This window comes from Macrosteles quadrilineatus, unplaced genomic scaffold (genome assembly GCF_028750875.1).
Source record: "Macrosteles quadrilineatus isolate MER2022 unplaced genomic scaffold, UCM_ALF_1.0 Scaffold_4__1_contigs__length_99947679, whole genome shotgun sequence".
NCBI lineage: Eukaryota > Metazoa > Arthropoda > Insecta > Hemiptera > Cicadellidae > Macrosteles > Macrosteles quadrilineatus.
The window spans coordinates 80558800-80572320 of NW_026542597.1; the positions used below are offsets into that span (position 1 = coordinate 80558800).

General features: G+C 34.3%; 2 protein-coding genes across 4 annotated transcripts in view; one reads left to right on the forward strand and one right to left on the reverse strand.

Moving 5' to 3' along the window:
- LOC128991678 (structural maintenance of chromosomes protein 4) overlaps positions 1 to 4696 on the forward strand; it is a 36240-nt gene extending 31544 nt beyond the window's left edge. Inside the window, exons 20-23 of one of the 2 annotated variants that reach the window (XM_054414772.1) lie at positions 717 to 949; positions 1181 to 1364; positions 1665 to 1808; positions 3585 to 4696. In XM_054414772.1, coding sequence (XP_054270747.1) covers positions 717 to 949; positions 1181 to 1364; positions 1665 to 1808; positions 3585 to 3704 — 681 coding nt within the window. In that variant the 3' untranslated portion in view covers positions 3705 to 4696. The remainder of the gene's footprint in view (positions 1 to 716; positions 950 to 1180; positions 1365 to 1664; positions 1809 to 3584) is intronic. The other variant, XM_054414773.1, reaches the window with a different exon arrangement.
- Positions 4697 to 8193: 3497 nt separating this feature from the next.
- Positions 8194 to 13242, reverse strand: LOC128991948 (transmembrane protein 256 homolog). Of its 2 annotated transcripts, none has more exons than XM_054415247.1 (4): positions 13038 to 13242; positions 10672 to 10858; positions 9664 to 9782; positions 8194 to 9517 (listed from the first exon to the last, which is right to left on the reverse strand). In XM_054415247.1, exons 1-4 carry the CDS (start codon positions 13098 to 13100, stop codon positions 9374 to 9376), a joined length of 513 nt encoding a protein of 170 aa, XP_054271222.1. In that variant the 5' UTR covers positions 13101 to 13242; the 3' UTR covers positions 8194 to 9373. The 2 variants fall into 2 exon arrangements, with proteins under 2 accessions (XP_054271222.1, XP_054271223.1); XM_054415248.1 differs by lacking the exon at positions 13038 to 13242 and adding an exon at positions 12833 to 13024.
- Between the last annotated feature and the right edge of the window lie 279 nt (positions 13243 to 13521).

The window sequence follows — 13521 nt, forward strand, 5'->3', positions numbered from 1 at the left end:
TGAACAGTACAGTTATTATGGTAATGTAATTTCATAAAAAGTAATTTTTCTATATTGTAGCAATGTACTACATACATTCCATTACTTTAATTTTTAGGGAGTGTTAGAAATATTAAAGACAGACAAGACGTTTCTCTCTCCCTGACTTCCGGATTGACATATTTCTTGGCATAATTTATAAGTCGGGTTTCGGCACCAATGTTAAAAATATTAAAGACAGACAAGACAAAAATTAATAGGACTTGACAAAAGATGCGTATTTTTGATAACATTTACAAAAATATAATAATAAAATAAAACATATGTTAGTTCAAAGAAGGTAGTTTTAACATAAGAAAGAAGGCAGGCATGGATTAGGCATGGATTATTACAGGGGGGTTTCAGCCAGATTACTGTAGGGTGTAGGATCCAGATTATTGGAAGTTGAATTATTGAGGGACTGCTGTATCTAAATTAATGCTTTTACAATTTGTGTAATATTCAGTTTTTGGCTTATGGCTGAACCTGCTGTAAATGAATACTGTCCCTAAAAAAGGATAAGATTGATAAATTTTTAAAACCTATTTTTAAGAGCATAGTTATAGTTGTTATGAAAGATCATATAAAATAATTTTAAATACCGTAGGTCAAGTAACCTTTTTTCCTGGGGTATTGAATGACAATATACTTATCTCCCATGAGTAAGTTTACCAATTAACTGATTCTTTTGCCCACAGCTTCAGCAACTAGAGCAGCGTACCAGAGAACTGGAAGAGGTTACGGAGAAGCGCAACGAGGTGAGAACGTGGCATGACAACGTGCGCAAGTCTCGTTTGAATGAGTTCATGGCTGGCTTCACCATCATCACGGACAAGTTGAAGGAAATGTACCAGATGATCACACTTGGCGGGGACGCAGAGTTGGAACTGGTTGACTCACTGGACCCGTTCACTGAGGGAATTGTGTTCAGGTTTGTAGTAATTATCAGGGTGTAGAATGTCTGGTTGGATGAGTGTTGAAGTTAATTAACTTTGCCTTACTAAAATTTGAAGTAACATCACCAAATTATAAACACGTCATCAGAGTCGTGATTCCAAAACTACTACCTTTTTTCTATGCCAAAGTTTTTTCTAAAAACATTTCCTTCTGTAATCTTTCATTGAGAATTCATTCTTTATCCAATCCAACAAATGTTTTACAGTGTGAGGCCACCTAAGAAGTCGTGGAAGAACATCTCCAATCTGTCCGGAGGTGAGAAGACACTGTCATCACTTGCGCTTGTGTTTGCCCTCCATTACTACAAGCCTACGCCTCTCTACGTCATGGATGAGATTGACGCTGCACTGGACTTCAAGAACGTCTCAATCGTTGGACATTATATCAAGGTAACAATTTTCACAATGTGTTGGAAGATGGTGTAAAGATGAAATTTTTTTAAATATTAGTTGTTATAAAGTGGGAGGAAAGTCTCGATTCGGAGAAGTAGGAGGGGAGCGTTGGGATGGGAGAGACAACCACTGTGATATAAGATTTAATTTGCTTCCAAACTCAACACCCACAGGATTGTTACATTGTATTTCTTTAGATGTCACTCAGATCAAACATTTCACAATCTAATCAATTAGGAAATTCAATGATTTTACTGTTATTGTGTGACCTAACAACTCTGTGATTTGTTTTTCCAGGAGAGAACTAAAAACGCCCAGTTTATCATAATCTCGCTGCGAGCCAACATGTTTGAGCTAGCTGACACGCTGGTGGGCATCTTCAAGGTTCACAACTGTACAGACTCAGTTACCATCTTGCCGCCTGTGTACAGCGGATCCACGGTATGTCCTCTAGGCTCATGACTATGAAAACAATGTTTGTGTGATTTGACTCAGTCACCGCCAGTGTCACCAATGGGTTAACTCGTTCCCTGTTAGTGTCACAAATTGGTTTAACTTGTTTCACTGGTGGTGCCACCAATGGGTTTAAGACAGTTACTGGTAGGGGGTCACCAATTTTTTAACTCGTTCACTGTTAGTGTCACAAATTGTTTTAACTTGTTCAATGGTGGTGCCACCAATGGGTTTAAGACAGTCACTGGTAGGGGGTCACCAATGTTTTAACTCGTTCACTGTTAGTGTCACAAATTGTTTTAACTTGTTCAGTGGTGGTGCCACCAATGGGTTTAAGACAGTCACTGGTAGGGGGTCACCAATTTTTTAACTCGTTCACTGTTACTGTCTCAAACGGCAAACGGATTTAACACAATTACTGCGTTACCAATGGGGCCTAACACATTCACTGCTAGTGTTACCAATAAGTATAACCTTGGACTTCTTATAGAGCCAGACATTTCCCCCAACCCCGTTATTCAACTCTTTTCATTACATGGGATTGTGGTTTGATCATTTTAAATTTTTTTGCTTGTATTATCAACTATCAGTACCGTAGATGTAAAGTAGCTAATTTGACTGTGCTTTGCTTGGTAATTTTCTAGTTGGACATGTACAGCGACCTTTTAAAACATTTAAACACATATGGTTTGATAGGATTTGAAAGATAGGTTGTACCATTGACTATTGGATACAGAAGAAGACATCCCATGTAAATGGATTAGCTGTCGCCAGTTTTTTTACTAAAAACGAATGTAGTTGTGTGAGCCAGTCACAGATTGCTCTAGTGTCTAAAACTCTATTTTGTACTTTATTTTTTTGTTACTGACATAGTTACTGGGTCACAACAGTTAGCTCATAATAAGTCATTCCATCACTTTGACTTGGTAAAAACCATCGTGTAATCGGCAGAAATCAGTAATTTATATCAGCGCAATCTGTAGGGGGCTCACATCAACTAAGACAAATTTGATTAAAAAGCTGGCTACAACTTTAACGTGGGGATGGAATGTCTAAAAGGTTGTACCTAACTAAACTTTGTGTAAGTTTTGTTTAAGGAAAGGTTCTAGGCCAGGATTTTAAATTTTAGAAAAAGGAGGATAGCAGCTAGCTTACCTTGAAAGTGTGGGTAGGCCATAGAACAAGTAGAAAACAATTTGCACACAATATTTCGTCCCCTAAGGGACTTTGTCAAGTGTAGAGAGAGTTTATAAATTACCCATTGTAATTTATAAACTCTCTCTACACTTGACAAAGTCCCTTAGGTGACGAAATATTGTGTGCAAATTGTTTTCTACTTGTTCTATGGCCTACCCACACTTTCAAGGTAAGCTAGCTGCTATCCTCCTTTTTCTAAAATTTAAACTTTGTGTAAGCTGATTATACAGCTGAACACACAAGTTGAGCTAAATCAAATGGTTTTATTCAACGAACATAGCTGTTTTATGAGGAAATATGTAAATTGGTTAATTTTGAACCCATAACAAAGCATCATACATAAGACGAATTCTGTGAGGTATTTTTCAGGCTCTCAATCTTTTATGTGTTTGATTATGTTTTGACTGTCTCTTAGCTAACTAAGACTAGCCTACTTCTCTTAGTTTAGAGGATAATTTCAGTACGGTATTTCAATACCCTCCCAGTATTGAAAGTGTCGGATTATCGACTGTGCTGTAGCTAAGTAGATAGCAATTTTTTACAATTCTTAACTTGTTTTTCTGGAAGGACGTGGTACAGAAGCCAGTCCGAGATCATTCGACAGCATTGAAAGAACCCAACTTCAGCCACAGCCCGCCACGGAAGATCGCCAAAAGAACACCTCTGGAAGAAAATCGAGACAAGTGATTACAGAACATAGTCGATAACCGTCCCGTTAAAAAAATTACTCAACTTATTGAACATGTGCTTGCTTGGTTCTCGTTTTTAAAACATACGACAGTTTTCACTTTTAAAAGGTTTTTTTAATTTGAAAAGTATTTATTGATGTGTTAATGCTGAACGGCTTTTTTTCTTTGAAGTGACGATTTTTTTTACAAGTATTAAATTGTACTTAGTGCATTTTTTGTTGTTTAAGTTTTCAGCAATATTCTCACTGTACATCATAACATATTTGTGGAGGGTTCAATGTTAGAGTCGTTTGTAACTTTGTTTTAATATAAGCATAACTGTGTGCCTTCAATGTTCATAAAACCAATCTAAAAATCCTTTACCGGTTTGATTTAAAATGGAACTTATTCAAAGATGTCACAATTTATTTTTGTATGATAGCTGTATATATAATTTACAATCTGTTAAGAGTGTGTATAAAGTTTATGTATATAATTAGATACTTGGAAAGTGACAGTTGGAGGTGAAATTTCAAAACAATGCAATAGGCGTAGCGCATGTAGGGGTATATATACCACACAAACTGTTTTGGTTGGGTAATGTACTGTCAGTATGTCTCTCTAACATAATCTTCGGGACTTTATCTGTTATATATTTGTTAAAAATACAAAACTTAAAAATATTTTAATATCTATCTACATGTTTGTTAATGCAATTGAAATAGAAACGAAAATATTCCAAAAATTTTCAAGTTTTCTTGTTTTTAAACTGTTTTTACCCCGTTATATTACTACTACCTCAAAATAAATTATAACGTTCATCTTAGTTTTTTGTAGCTTAACTTATTAATAGTCTTAACAGTTAATAACATTCCAGACAGCCAGGTTTTCACAGGAATTTGTTTCTAATGTGTGTAAATCCTTATCAGTACTGTCTTCATTGTTTATATGATCGGCCTTTATTTCTATGTTTAATTTTTGTATTTGGAAAAAAAGAGTTAAAACTTTTAAGTTTGGTTTTATTTGACCTGTAGTTCTGTTGTGAATCTGTTTACTCTTCTCACTTTGTGAAAATATTATTATGAGATAACAAAGTTAAAGGCATTTTAGTTAGGGTACTTATACTTTTCCCTACCTTATTAAAATCAAATTCCAGAGGTATTGAAACCATATTTAGTAAGAAAACTAATTCTACATTAAAAAAAACTAAACTGGCAAGCTGCAAATTATCATGGGAGGTAATATTTGTGACAAAATATGCTAAGAAAATTCCTCCTGATAACATTCCTATGTACGTATGTTAGTTTGGTCACACAAGTTTTTTGTTTGGCCGTGCATATTTAATAAAAACCATAACACATAAACTGGGTATTTTGACAACGCTTTTGAAAGAATAAAATAATCTAAAATATTTGGCACATCCTTGAATTCAATTTCATTGTTCTTTCTTAGTGTTATACTTTTTTTTAGACACAATTTGCAACATTACTGCCAAAGATTAAGCAAAACATGAAGAACTATAAAAGTATTCAACCAATCTTTCACAACGACAACATTGATCAATAAACATTGTTGGATGATAGACTGTTACATATTTAGCCATGATATTTTGCCCCGCCAAAGGGATGTTAGAAAATTCACCCTTGGAAAGGTGAAATAGCAATATTTTGATTTGTTATGGATTTGTTTTGTCCCATGAACTGCTTGGAACTTATGAGCTATTTGTGTGTCTGTTCCTTACAATAATTCAGGTAAGAATTTCAAGTGGCAGTTATTAGATTTCAACGAGGCTGACACTTAGTTTTGTATTTTGTGAATATGCATGAAGAATGAGGGTTAAATAAATTAAACGAACAATTTCTCACAACCCAAATCAGTTGATTCTCAAGCCAGGACCATTTATTACAGCCCAATGATGTAGGACAGCTGGATCTAGTTTCCACTTTCGAACCATCAAAAAGTTACTGACTACTTAAGATCAGACTGGCGTTATGTGAGCACAATATCCTCTAAGGTATACATCTATATTGGGAAAAGTAGCAGAAGACCACCTCTCCGTTTTTTTGGGACAGACAATTTTTTGTAGGAGTTGTTTTGTTTGAAGGAGAGTTACTATGGCACTGAAAGTGGCACACTAAAAATTATTCAATCATATTTGTATGACAGAAACCAGTATGTATCAGTTAAAAATAAATTTTCTGCTATGAAACCTGTAGAAGACCGGTGTCCCTCAGGGTTCTTTTTCAGGCCCTTTATTTTTCTTAGTAGGCTATATTATATAAACGTGTAACGACCCAAAACCCATCGAGGGGTAAAAATTGTTTTTTTTTTGTTTTATTTAAAAGTTATTATAACTTTCTACGTTCGGGGTAAACCGCGCCCGCGTTGATGACATCGAAAGAGTAGGACGAGAGGGGTTCAACGTCACCGTAGAGGGGAGGACGCTAGTTAGCTACCCTGCCGCCAGGGGCGGTGGCGAAGAACAGCCAGAGGAGCAGACCTCAAGATCAGTTGTCCATCTGCTACCGAACCGTCAATACGCTTGCTGTTTGGAGACTAAAACAACAGTCTTACTTCCTATCATTTTGATGAGTAAAATATTTCCCCCGTTCCTGGTGGAGTCCTAAGGCATTAGCTTTAGTGTGCTACCGAGTTTATTTTGTTTATTCTCATTTTTGGAGAAGTTTTGTTATTTTTAAGTTATTGTGCCCGTAGTCGCGCGCACCCCGCACGCTTTTTCACGCACGAGCACACAGCCTTTTGACTCTAACCAGCTTCGGAAATCATTTAAGTTGCCAGAACGATATACGTTTATATATGTTTGACGATATACTACAATTCATTATTTTATTGACACTATTTTAATTCTTAACGAATGAACAATAAAGAATATTGTATTGTATGGTACGTAGAATTTATTCATTTACCCCGTACAGGCTTAAGTTAGTTTAATCCAAGAAACGCCGTATCGACTCTGGTGTTTAACTGAGTTTGATTTCCCGACACGTTTATTTTGGAGTTAACCAAGTACAACAAACGATTCACGCTTTATTTAGGTTTCTAAATTAATTAGGTAGGTATATTCACGTTCACAATCATTTATTCAAAATTCTAAATTTAGCTACACATATTTTTCGAGTGGCTGTGATGAGCACTAGTTAAAGGTAAGCTAAACGTTGTTAGCATTGTTGTAATTATTGTTCTAAGCCAATAAACTCGAAACAACAACTAATTAACAAACATGTTAGAATCCTGGACTATCTCATTGTAGGCTAGGCTTTCAGGACAAACTTTTAAGGTGTGACTAATTTCAGGTGAGACAACTATTACCTATTGTTTTCCTAAGTCCCGATTTTAAAATCTAATTTTGTCTCTCTACCTGAAATTTTGTCATAAACGACTTGCCTCAAAATCTCAATATCCATTCAATAATTTATGCTGATGACACCACTTTACTAGTCATTCACAAAAACTTAAAGTACCTGAAGCAGGTCACAGCAGATCTGAGGAACAGGCTCTTGCTTGGTTTTCTTCAAAATGAGCTACATTCTAATCTTGAAAAGACACAATATTTGACATTTGAGTCTCAAGCAGGAAATTAGCCTAGATTCTGTCAAGCTTTTTAGGCTTTTATTTTGATTCAAAATTAAATTAGTCAATTCACATTGAGACAGTTTGCAAAAGTTATCAAGAGTATAGTTCGGCCGCTTAGAAAGCGACCTCCTCCAGCATTGGTTTAGCATTAGCGCGCAGGTCGTTTTCTAAGCGGCCGAACTATAGATTGCTTATTATGGAAATTTAAAAACAATTGTTAACCAAGAATATTTGAGACTATTGTATTTCGGTCTGTTTCAGTCCCACATACTCTATGGCATTCTAGTTTGGGGAAATTCCCCTCATGTAGCTTATATTCTGTTGATTGAAACAAAAAAAGGCAGTATACGTAATATTGCTAATTCTAGTTTCCTAGCTCATTGTAAACCTCTTTTCCTAGAATTAAAAATTCCAACTGTAATCAATTTGTACATTTTCAAGTTTTACTCTACACCAAGTCAAACTTGCATTCTTTCCCCCTTAGATCTAACACTCATGAGTACAACACTAGGGGTGGAGGCAAGCTATGAAACCTCATAGCCTGGCTAAAATGGGCGACTTGTTTAAAATCATCTCAATATTCGCGTTTTTAATAAACTACCTGACAGTGCAAAATTTTTTGATTATTATATTTTTCACATAGAGTTTATAATTGGCTTATATTCAAAACCCTTTTTGGTTTTTACAGCTTAAAGTGAATTTATCAACTGCAATTTTGATGTATAAGAAATTTGATTGTATTAAGATTATTATTTTTTAAAGTACATGACGTGTCCTATTTCTTTGTAAAAAGATCAATGGAATGAATTATTCTTATTCTTACTGTCAATGAAGATTTGTTGTAAGGAAGAACATTTTTGCGTTCTGAAATACAGGAAAGTATGATTCTACAAAAGGCTAATAATAAACTGATAGACAAATAATAACATCTATTTATTTACACATCACAATAATCATAATTCTGAACTGTTATCCTCAACATCTACAACTAAGAGGTTTAACCTTTAACAAACCTCAATAACTTTTGATACTGATAAAAACAAATCTTACAGGGAGTGCAAAAAAGGTAACACTGAGTTGCATCACTAAAATATAAACAATTAAAGGTAAAAAAAACCTTTTCATCACATACATCAAAAAAATAATTGAGCTTCAAAAGATTTGCAATTCCTCAAAGTAAACTAATAAAGCATGCGGTTAAAGGGTGAAAATAACCTAAAGCCTAAAAACTATTTCTTATGGTTCAAAACAAAAATCCACATTCATTTCACTTAAAGTATAAGTTTTGTACCTACAAAAATTCCAGCTCTTTACACGTTTTTCTTTTCATCCAAGACTTCATCTTACTCATTATAACTAGTAACAGGAATAAAAAAGTATTCAAACGGCTTGAATGTAAATTTAAATTTAATTCTTTATTCTTTTTTAGAATTACCCAAATGGGTTGCAGATGACATTTTATTTTTTGTGTATACGCCTTAGGCATTCTTTATGGTTTTTGAAAGTTAAGTGTCCAAACCTTACTCTTGCTACTATCTATCGTCCACATTTAGACAGCAGTAGAACCTTGATAACTTATTGAATAAGACTTGTTATCAAGTTTGACTCCTCATCGAGGTTTGCAATAACTTGTGATTGGGGGTAAAATAAATTCAAGGAGATATGAAAATGATTGATATGAGTCCAGAAACAATCTCGCTTGAAATATAACTTTTTTTAATAAGATTTTATGTAAAAATTAAGTGTCTGGGTAGCTGAGTTTCTATGGAGCTTGGCTTCAATTCTAAAGGTTGCCAGTTTGAATACAAGCGAGATTGTTAATAGGCTGCCAGATGTACCATTTCTCATTGGGACAAGACCAAGGTTTGAACCATTAACTAACAAAAAACATTAAAATGCTACTGGGCTTGATAAACTAAAATACCAAGATAAAATACAAAAATATTATGATTAAATTCTTTGAAATAACCCAGAAGCAAGAACTTTTAAGAAGATCCATCGTATATTTCATTGTTCCCTAATATCACTCTATGCAAGATACAAAAGGAAGTTGAAGTCATTAATTGGAGAGAGCTGAAGTGAATAAACATCAGCCTAGAGTGCGAGTGACAGCCATCCGAGAATAAAGCAGATGCCCCCGACCGGAGTAATCTTGTTGAAACTTCGGTCTCCCGTCAACGCCAGGTAGTAGCACGTTCCAGAGAACATGGCAATGCCGAGCATGAAAAAGGTTCCGCTCTGGAACATTTATTTGTATGAAATAGTGTGGAAATGCGTGCTGTAGTTGTATGAAATCATTTGTCATTTAACAATAATTTAGAAGAAGGAATGAAGAATAGTCTACTAATCATTTGAAAACTACTTTTTTTATAATTTAAACTCACCGTTTTCGGCCACCGACAAAAGGGTACTCCCAGCATTGCCAATGAATGTATGAAGTGGTACTTATTGGCTCTTTCAAACACTTCCTTCAGCTCAATCTTGTCATCTTTTGGAAATGTTGCTGAAAAGAAACAAAAGTTTGAAAATGTTACAAACAAATCAGGGTTGAAACTTGAAACAGTCAAGTAGGGCCTACATGAATATTGAAAGAAATATATAACATGTCACTGATAAAAACTTAAATAATAGTTGTACCCATCTCTATTGGTATAATGGTGGACACTAAGAGGGAAATTCCTCTATGATGGACGGTGGCTCAAAAATGGCCAAATGGTTAGCTTCTTAGAAATTAAGATTAATAATCTTTTTTTTATAAAAACAGCTTATTTAGGCTCAGAAAGAAAGAAAGAGTTTTATTTCTCCATAAATATACAAATATGTACATAGAGAATAGTCATAAATTAATGATGAGTAAGTACAATGTCATCTCAAAGCCTAGACTAACTTAGCACTACTGTTAAAAAAGTCATTCAAAGTATAAAATGCATTGTTATACAAGTATTGCCTGACCTTCTTCAAAAAACAATTGTTAAAGTCTGTGTCTTTTTCTAATAATAAGAATTTATTAATTACCCTACGAGTCATATAATCAGGAGATTTTTCAAATTTTGCTGTTGAGTGCGAGGGATATATTATAAAATTACGTCTTGTGTTATACGCATTCGTGTGATTTTCAAAAAGGATTCTATTTTTCATGAAGTATTTACATAATTCATAAATATAAAGACAAGGTAAAGTTAATAATTTTGATTCTCAGAGCTCCTCAGATAATCTTGAAATTTATTGGCAAATCTTACACTGACAAAATGATTTAGGTATGTTATCCTCAACAAGTTTTAGAATAGTAAAATGCATTTGATGTAAGTGTTTTCAGCTTCAGCAATAAACATTTCTGACTTCTGATAATGAAGAAATTTGATACGGTACAGTAAAAGTAACAAATTACTTACAATGAGCTCCGTAGGCCCCCAGAGCCACAGCAGATGCTCCAAGTACTCCGGCAAGTCTGACATAGTAGCCTCCGGAACTGGCTAGCTGCCACAGGGGTAATGGCTCCATCACAATCTTGGTTGGGGGTGGAGCTTTGGGTGTTACAGCAGTTGCCACTTGGGATACAACTCCACCAACTGTTTGGGTCTGAAAAAACAACCTTTATCAAACCTTAGTTAGGAGGCACACAATCCTATACAAGATTCTAAGGTAACCTTTTTAAATTTTTTAAGGGTGTTTTATTGGCTGAAAACGTTTATACTTTAAACTTTTAATAGCCTAAATGATGAAATTTATCTAGGTTCTTAGAGGTGAATTATATTTTAGGTCCAAGTTTTATATTATATTTTAGGTCTAAGTTTTAGATAATTTCAAGAGACAGTGAATAGCTAGAGGATTTATCTCAATGGTATTTGAATTCATATTTTTTGTTTTAATTGATATTTTATCAACTTTAAATCACAAATAAAAATGCTTCTGGTATGACTTTGAATTTAAAATATATTGGATAACTGCTTACAAGTAGACCTAGGCCTAACCTTATAGCATTGACGATTGGATACTGAAGTTGTATTTTTTTTCCTAGTTTCTTTTCAAAATCACATTCAAACTGCATGTTCCTTGTAAATATAAGTTTTGTACCTGCAAAAGTTCCAGGTAACTTTAACTTTTAGTCAAAGATTTTGCTTTGAATGCCATTTCTTCTTAACCGTATATCTTTTGTTGTACTTTTTTTGTACTCAAGTTACAAAGTTTTTCATAATTGCTCTAGTCATAATCTGTTATACTTATTTAAGCTAATATTTATTCTCCCAAACATGCCTGTTTTCCTTGTTATTTATGGTTATTATGTAAATACGATCGTCTTTGTTATGTTTTTGCTATTATTGTTGTTAATTACTAGATTGTTGTTGTTAATTACTATATTATTGTTATTTATTTTGTTGCCTATGTCTAAGTGTAAAAAGTTCACAGTTGTTATTTAATATTAGTCATCTTGAAATGTACAATATATCTTTAGTAACACATCAAACAAAATGGAATGTCCGTTGAAATAAAATAAAATATTGATAACTCAGTCAAAGCTTATAGTTTTCAAACCATAAGTTTAGCATTCTATTATGCTCAGCAGTAAATATGAACAAGGGACACCGGTACCTATTTCTCTGAAGGCATTTGCATTATATAATAACTTATGATTTGGTTGGTAATAAAAAGTAGAGAAGACAGATTTATACAACTGAAAATAGGCCTAGGCCCTACCACCAATAATTTTGTTTGGATAAGTATCTTTGTACTTAAACATTGTGATGGTTATAAGTTTAAAAAAAATCAGTTAGGCCTACCTACAGAAGAAAAGGTAAAAACGGGCCTCTAGCTACACCTAGATACACCTAGGCCTATAGCCATAGGCATGTCGTGGGTACACTTCCATATCTGTTGTCACAAACGACCGAATGAAAATATCGATCGATTTATCAATTATTCGATATATCGTTTGGTTAAGTTAGTTAGGTAAGGTTCTAACCTAGGCCTAACTAACCGAACGATATATCGAATGAAACAATCGAATAATCAATATTAGCCTACTCATTCAGTTGTTTGTGCCAACAGATATGGAAGTGTAACTCCCATGTCAATTAGCCTTAACATGACTTAATTCCTAGAAGTTGTTCAATTAATCAAAATACAAATAATTGTTGTCCATGTTCATTGATCGGTTTAGCCTGTTCTGCCTGTTGGCCTCTAGAACGTAACTTACTAAATATCCCAAAGCCTTTAGGAAGGCTGTTAGGCTATAATTTTTTTTGCCCACTGGATGCAGAATGAGTCCAAACTTCAAAATGCTTAGCCTAGAAGATAAACCAGACAATTAATATCTTGCGTTTTACAAAATTTGCAAACTGGTACTTACCGTACCTTGTTAACTAACTAAGTAGGCTAAGTTATTTTTGGTATGGTAACCTTTTTTTATGTTATCTAGCCTAATATTTTCAAATGTGAGACAGAATGTTAATGGCTAAAAAAGAGATCATTTGTCTTAGGCTAAACCTATCTGATTATCACTGATGAAGTGAAAGAATTAAAGCATAAATTAGCAAAATTCCAAATAATCCTTACTTTTCTCTTAGCAACTTTCACCATTTGAAGCAACCTTGACATTAGAATATCCTTAAAAATCAACAAACTGGTTCCCGGCTATTTGAAATCGCTGTAATTTGGATATGTTAAAAATAATCGTGCACAACACCGAAATGACGATGCAAAACTAAATAAATGTAAAATTAAATTTCAAGGCCTAAACAACCAAATCAAAGTTTCCTACCGTGATTTTTAGTACTTCCAAAGGAGCAGTCAATAAAATATTTGCCGCATCGTGTAGGCCCATTTTAGTATATAAAAACTTGCTTAGGCCTATATCATAAATTACAAATTCACTAATTTACTGAAAAATAATATAAGAGCTAAACACTAGCAAAGATAGTATTGTAGTCAATTAGATGTTTGTTTATCAGTCCGAAGTCCGACACAGAAACCTATGGATCTATGATGAAACTTTCAGGTGTTCGGTGTTTGTCGTTCTGTCAGGTCTCAGGTCAGCTCAAGCTCAGCACTCTGCACACTCGACGTTCTGTACCCACGAGCACCTCAGCTTCCACATGCACAGAAGGCCTTGGAACAGTTCCTGGGATAACAGCTATTTGTGTAATAAGCTTCACTGTATATCTTTATTGCACCTGTTTAGATAGTTGTTTCTTTCAGCAGTTGCAGTTGCGAACTGTGCATTATGATTTTGTAATTTGTAAAGG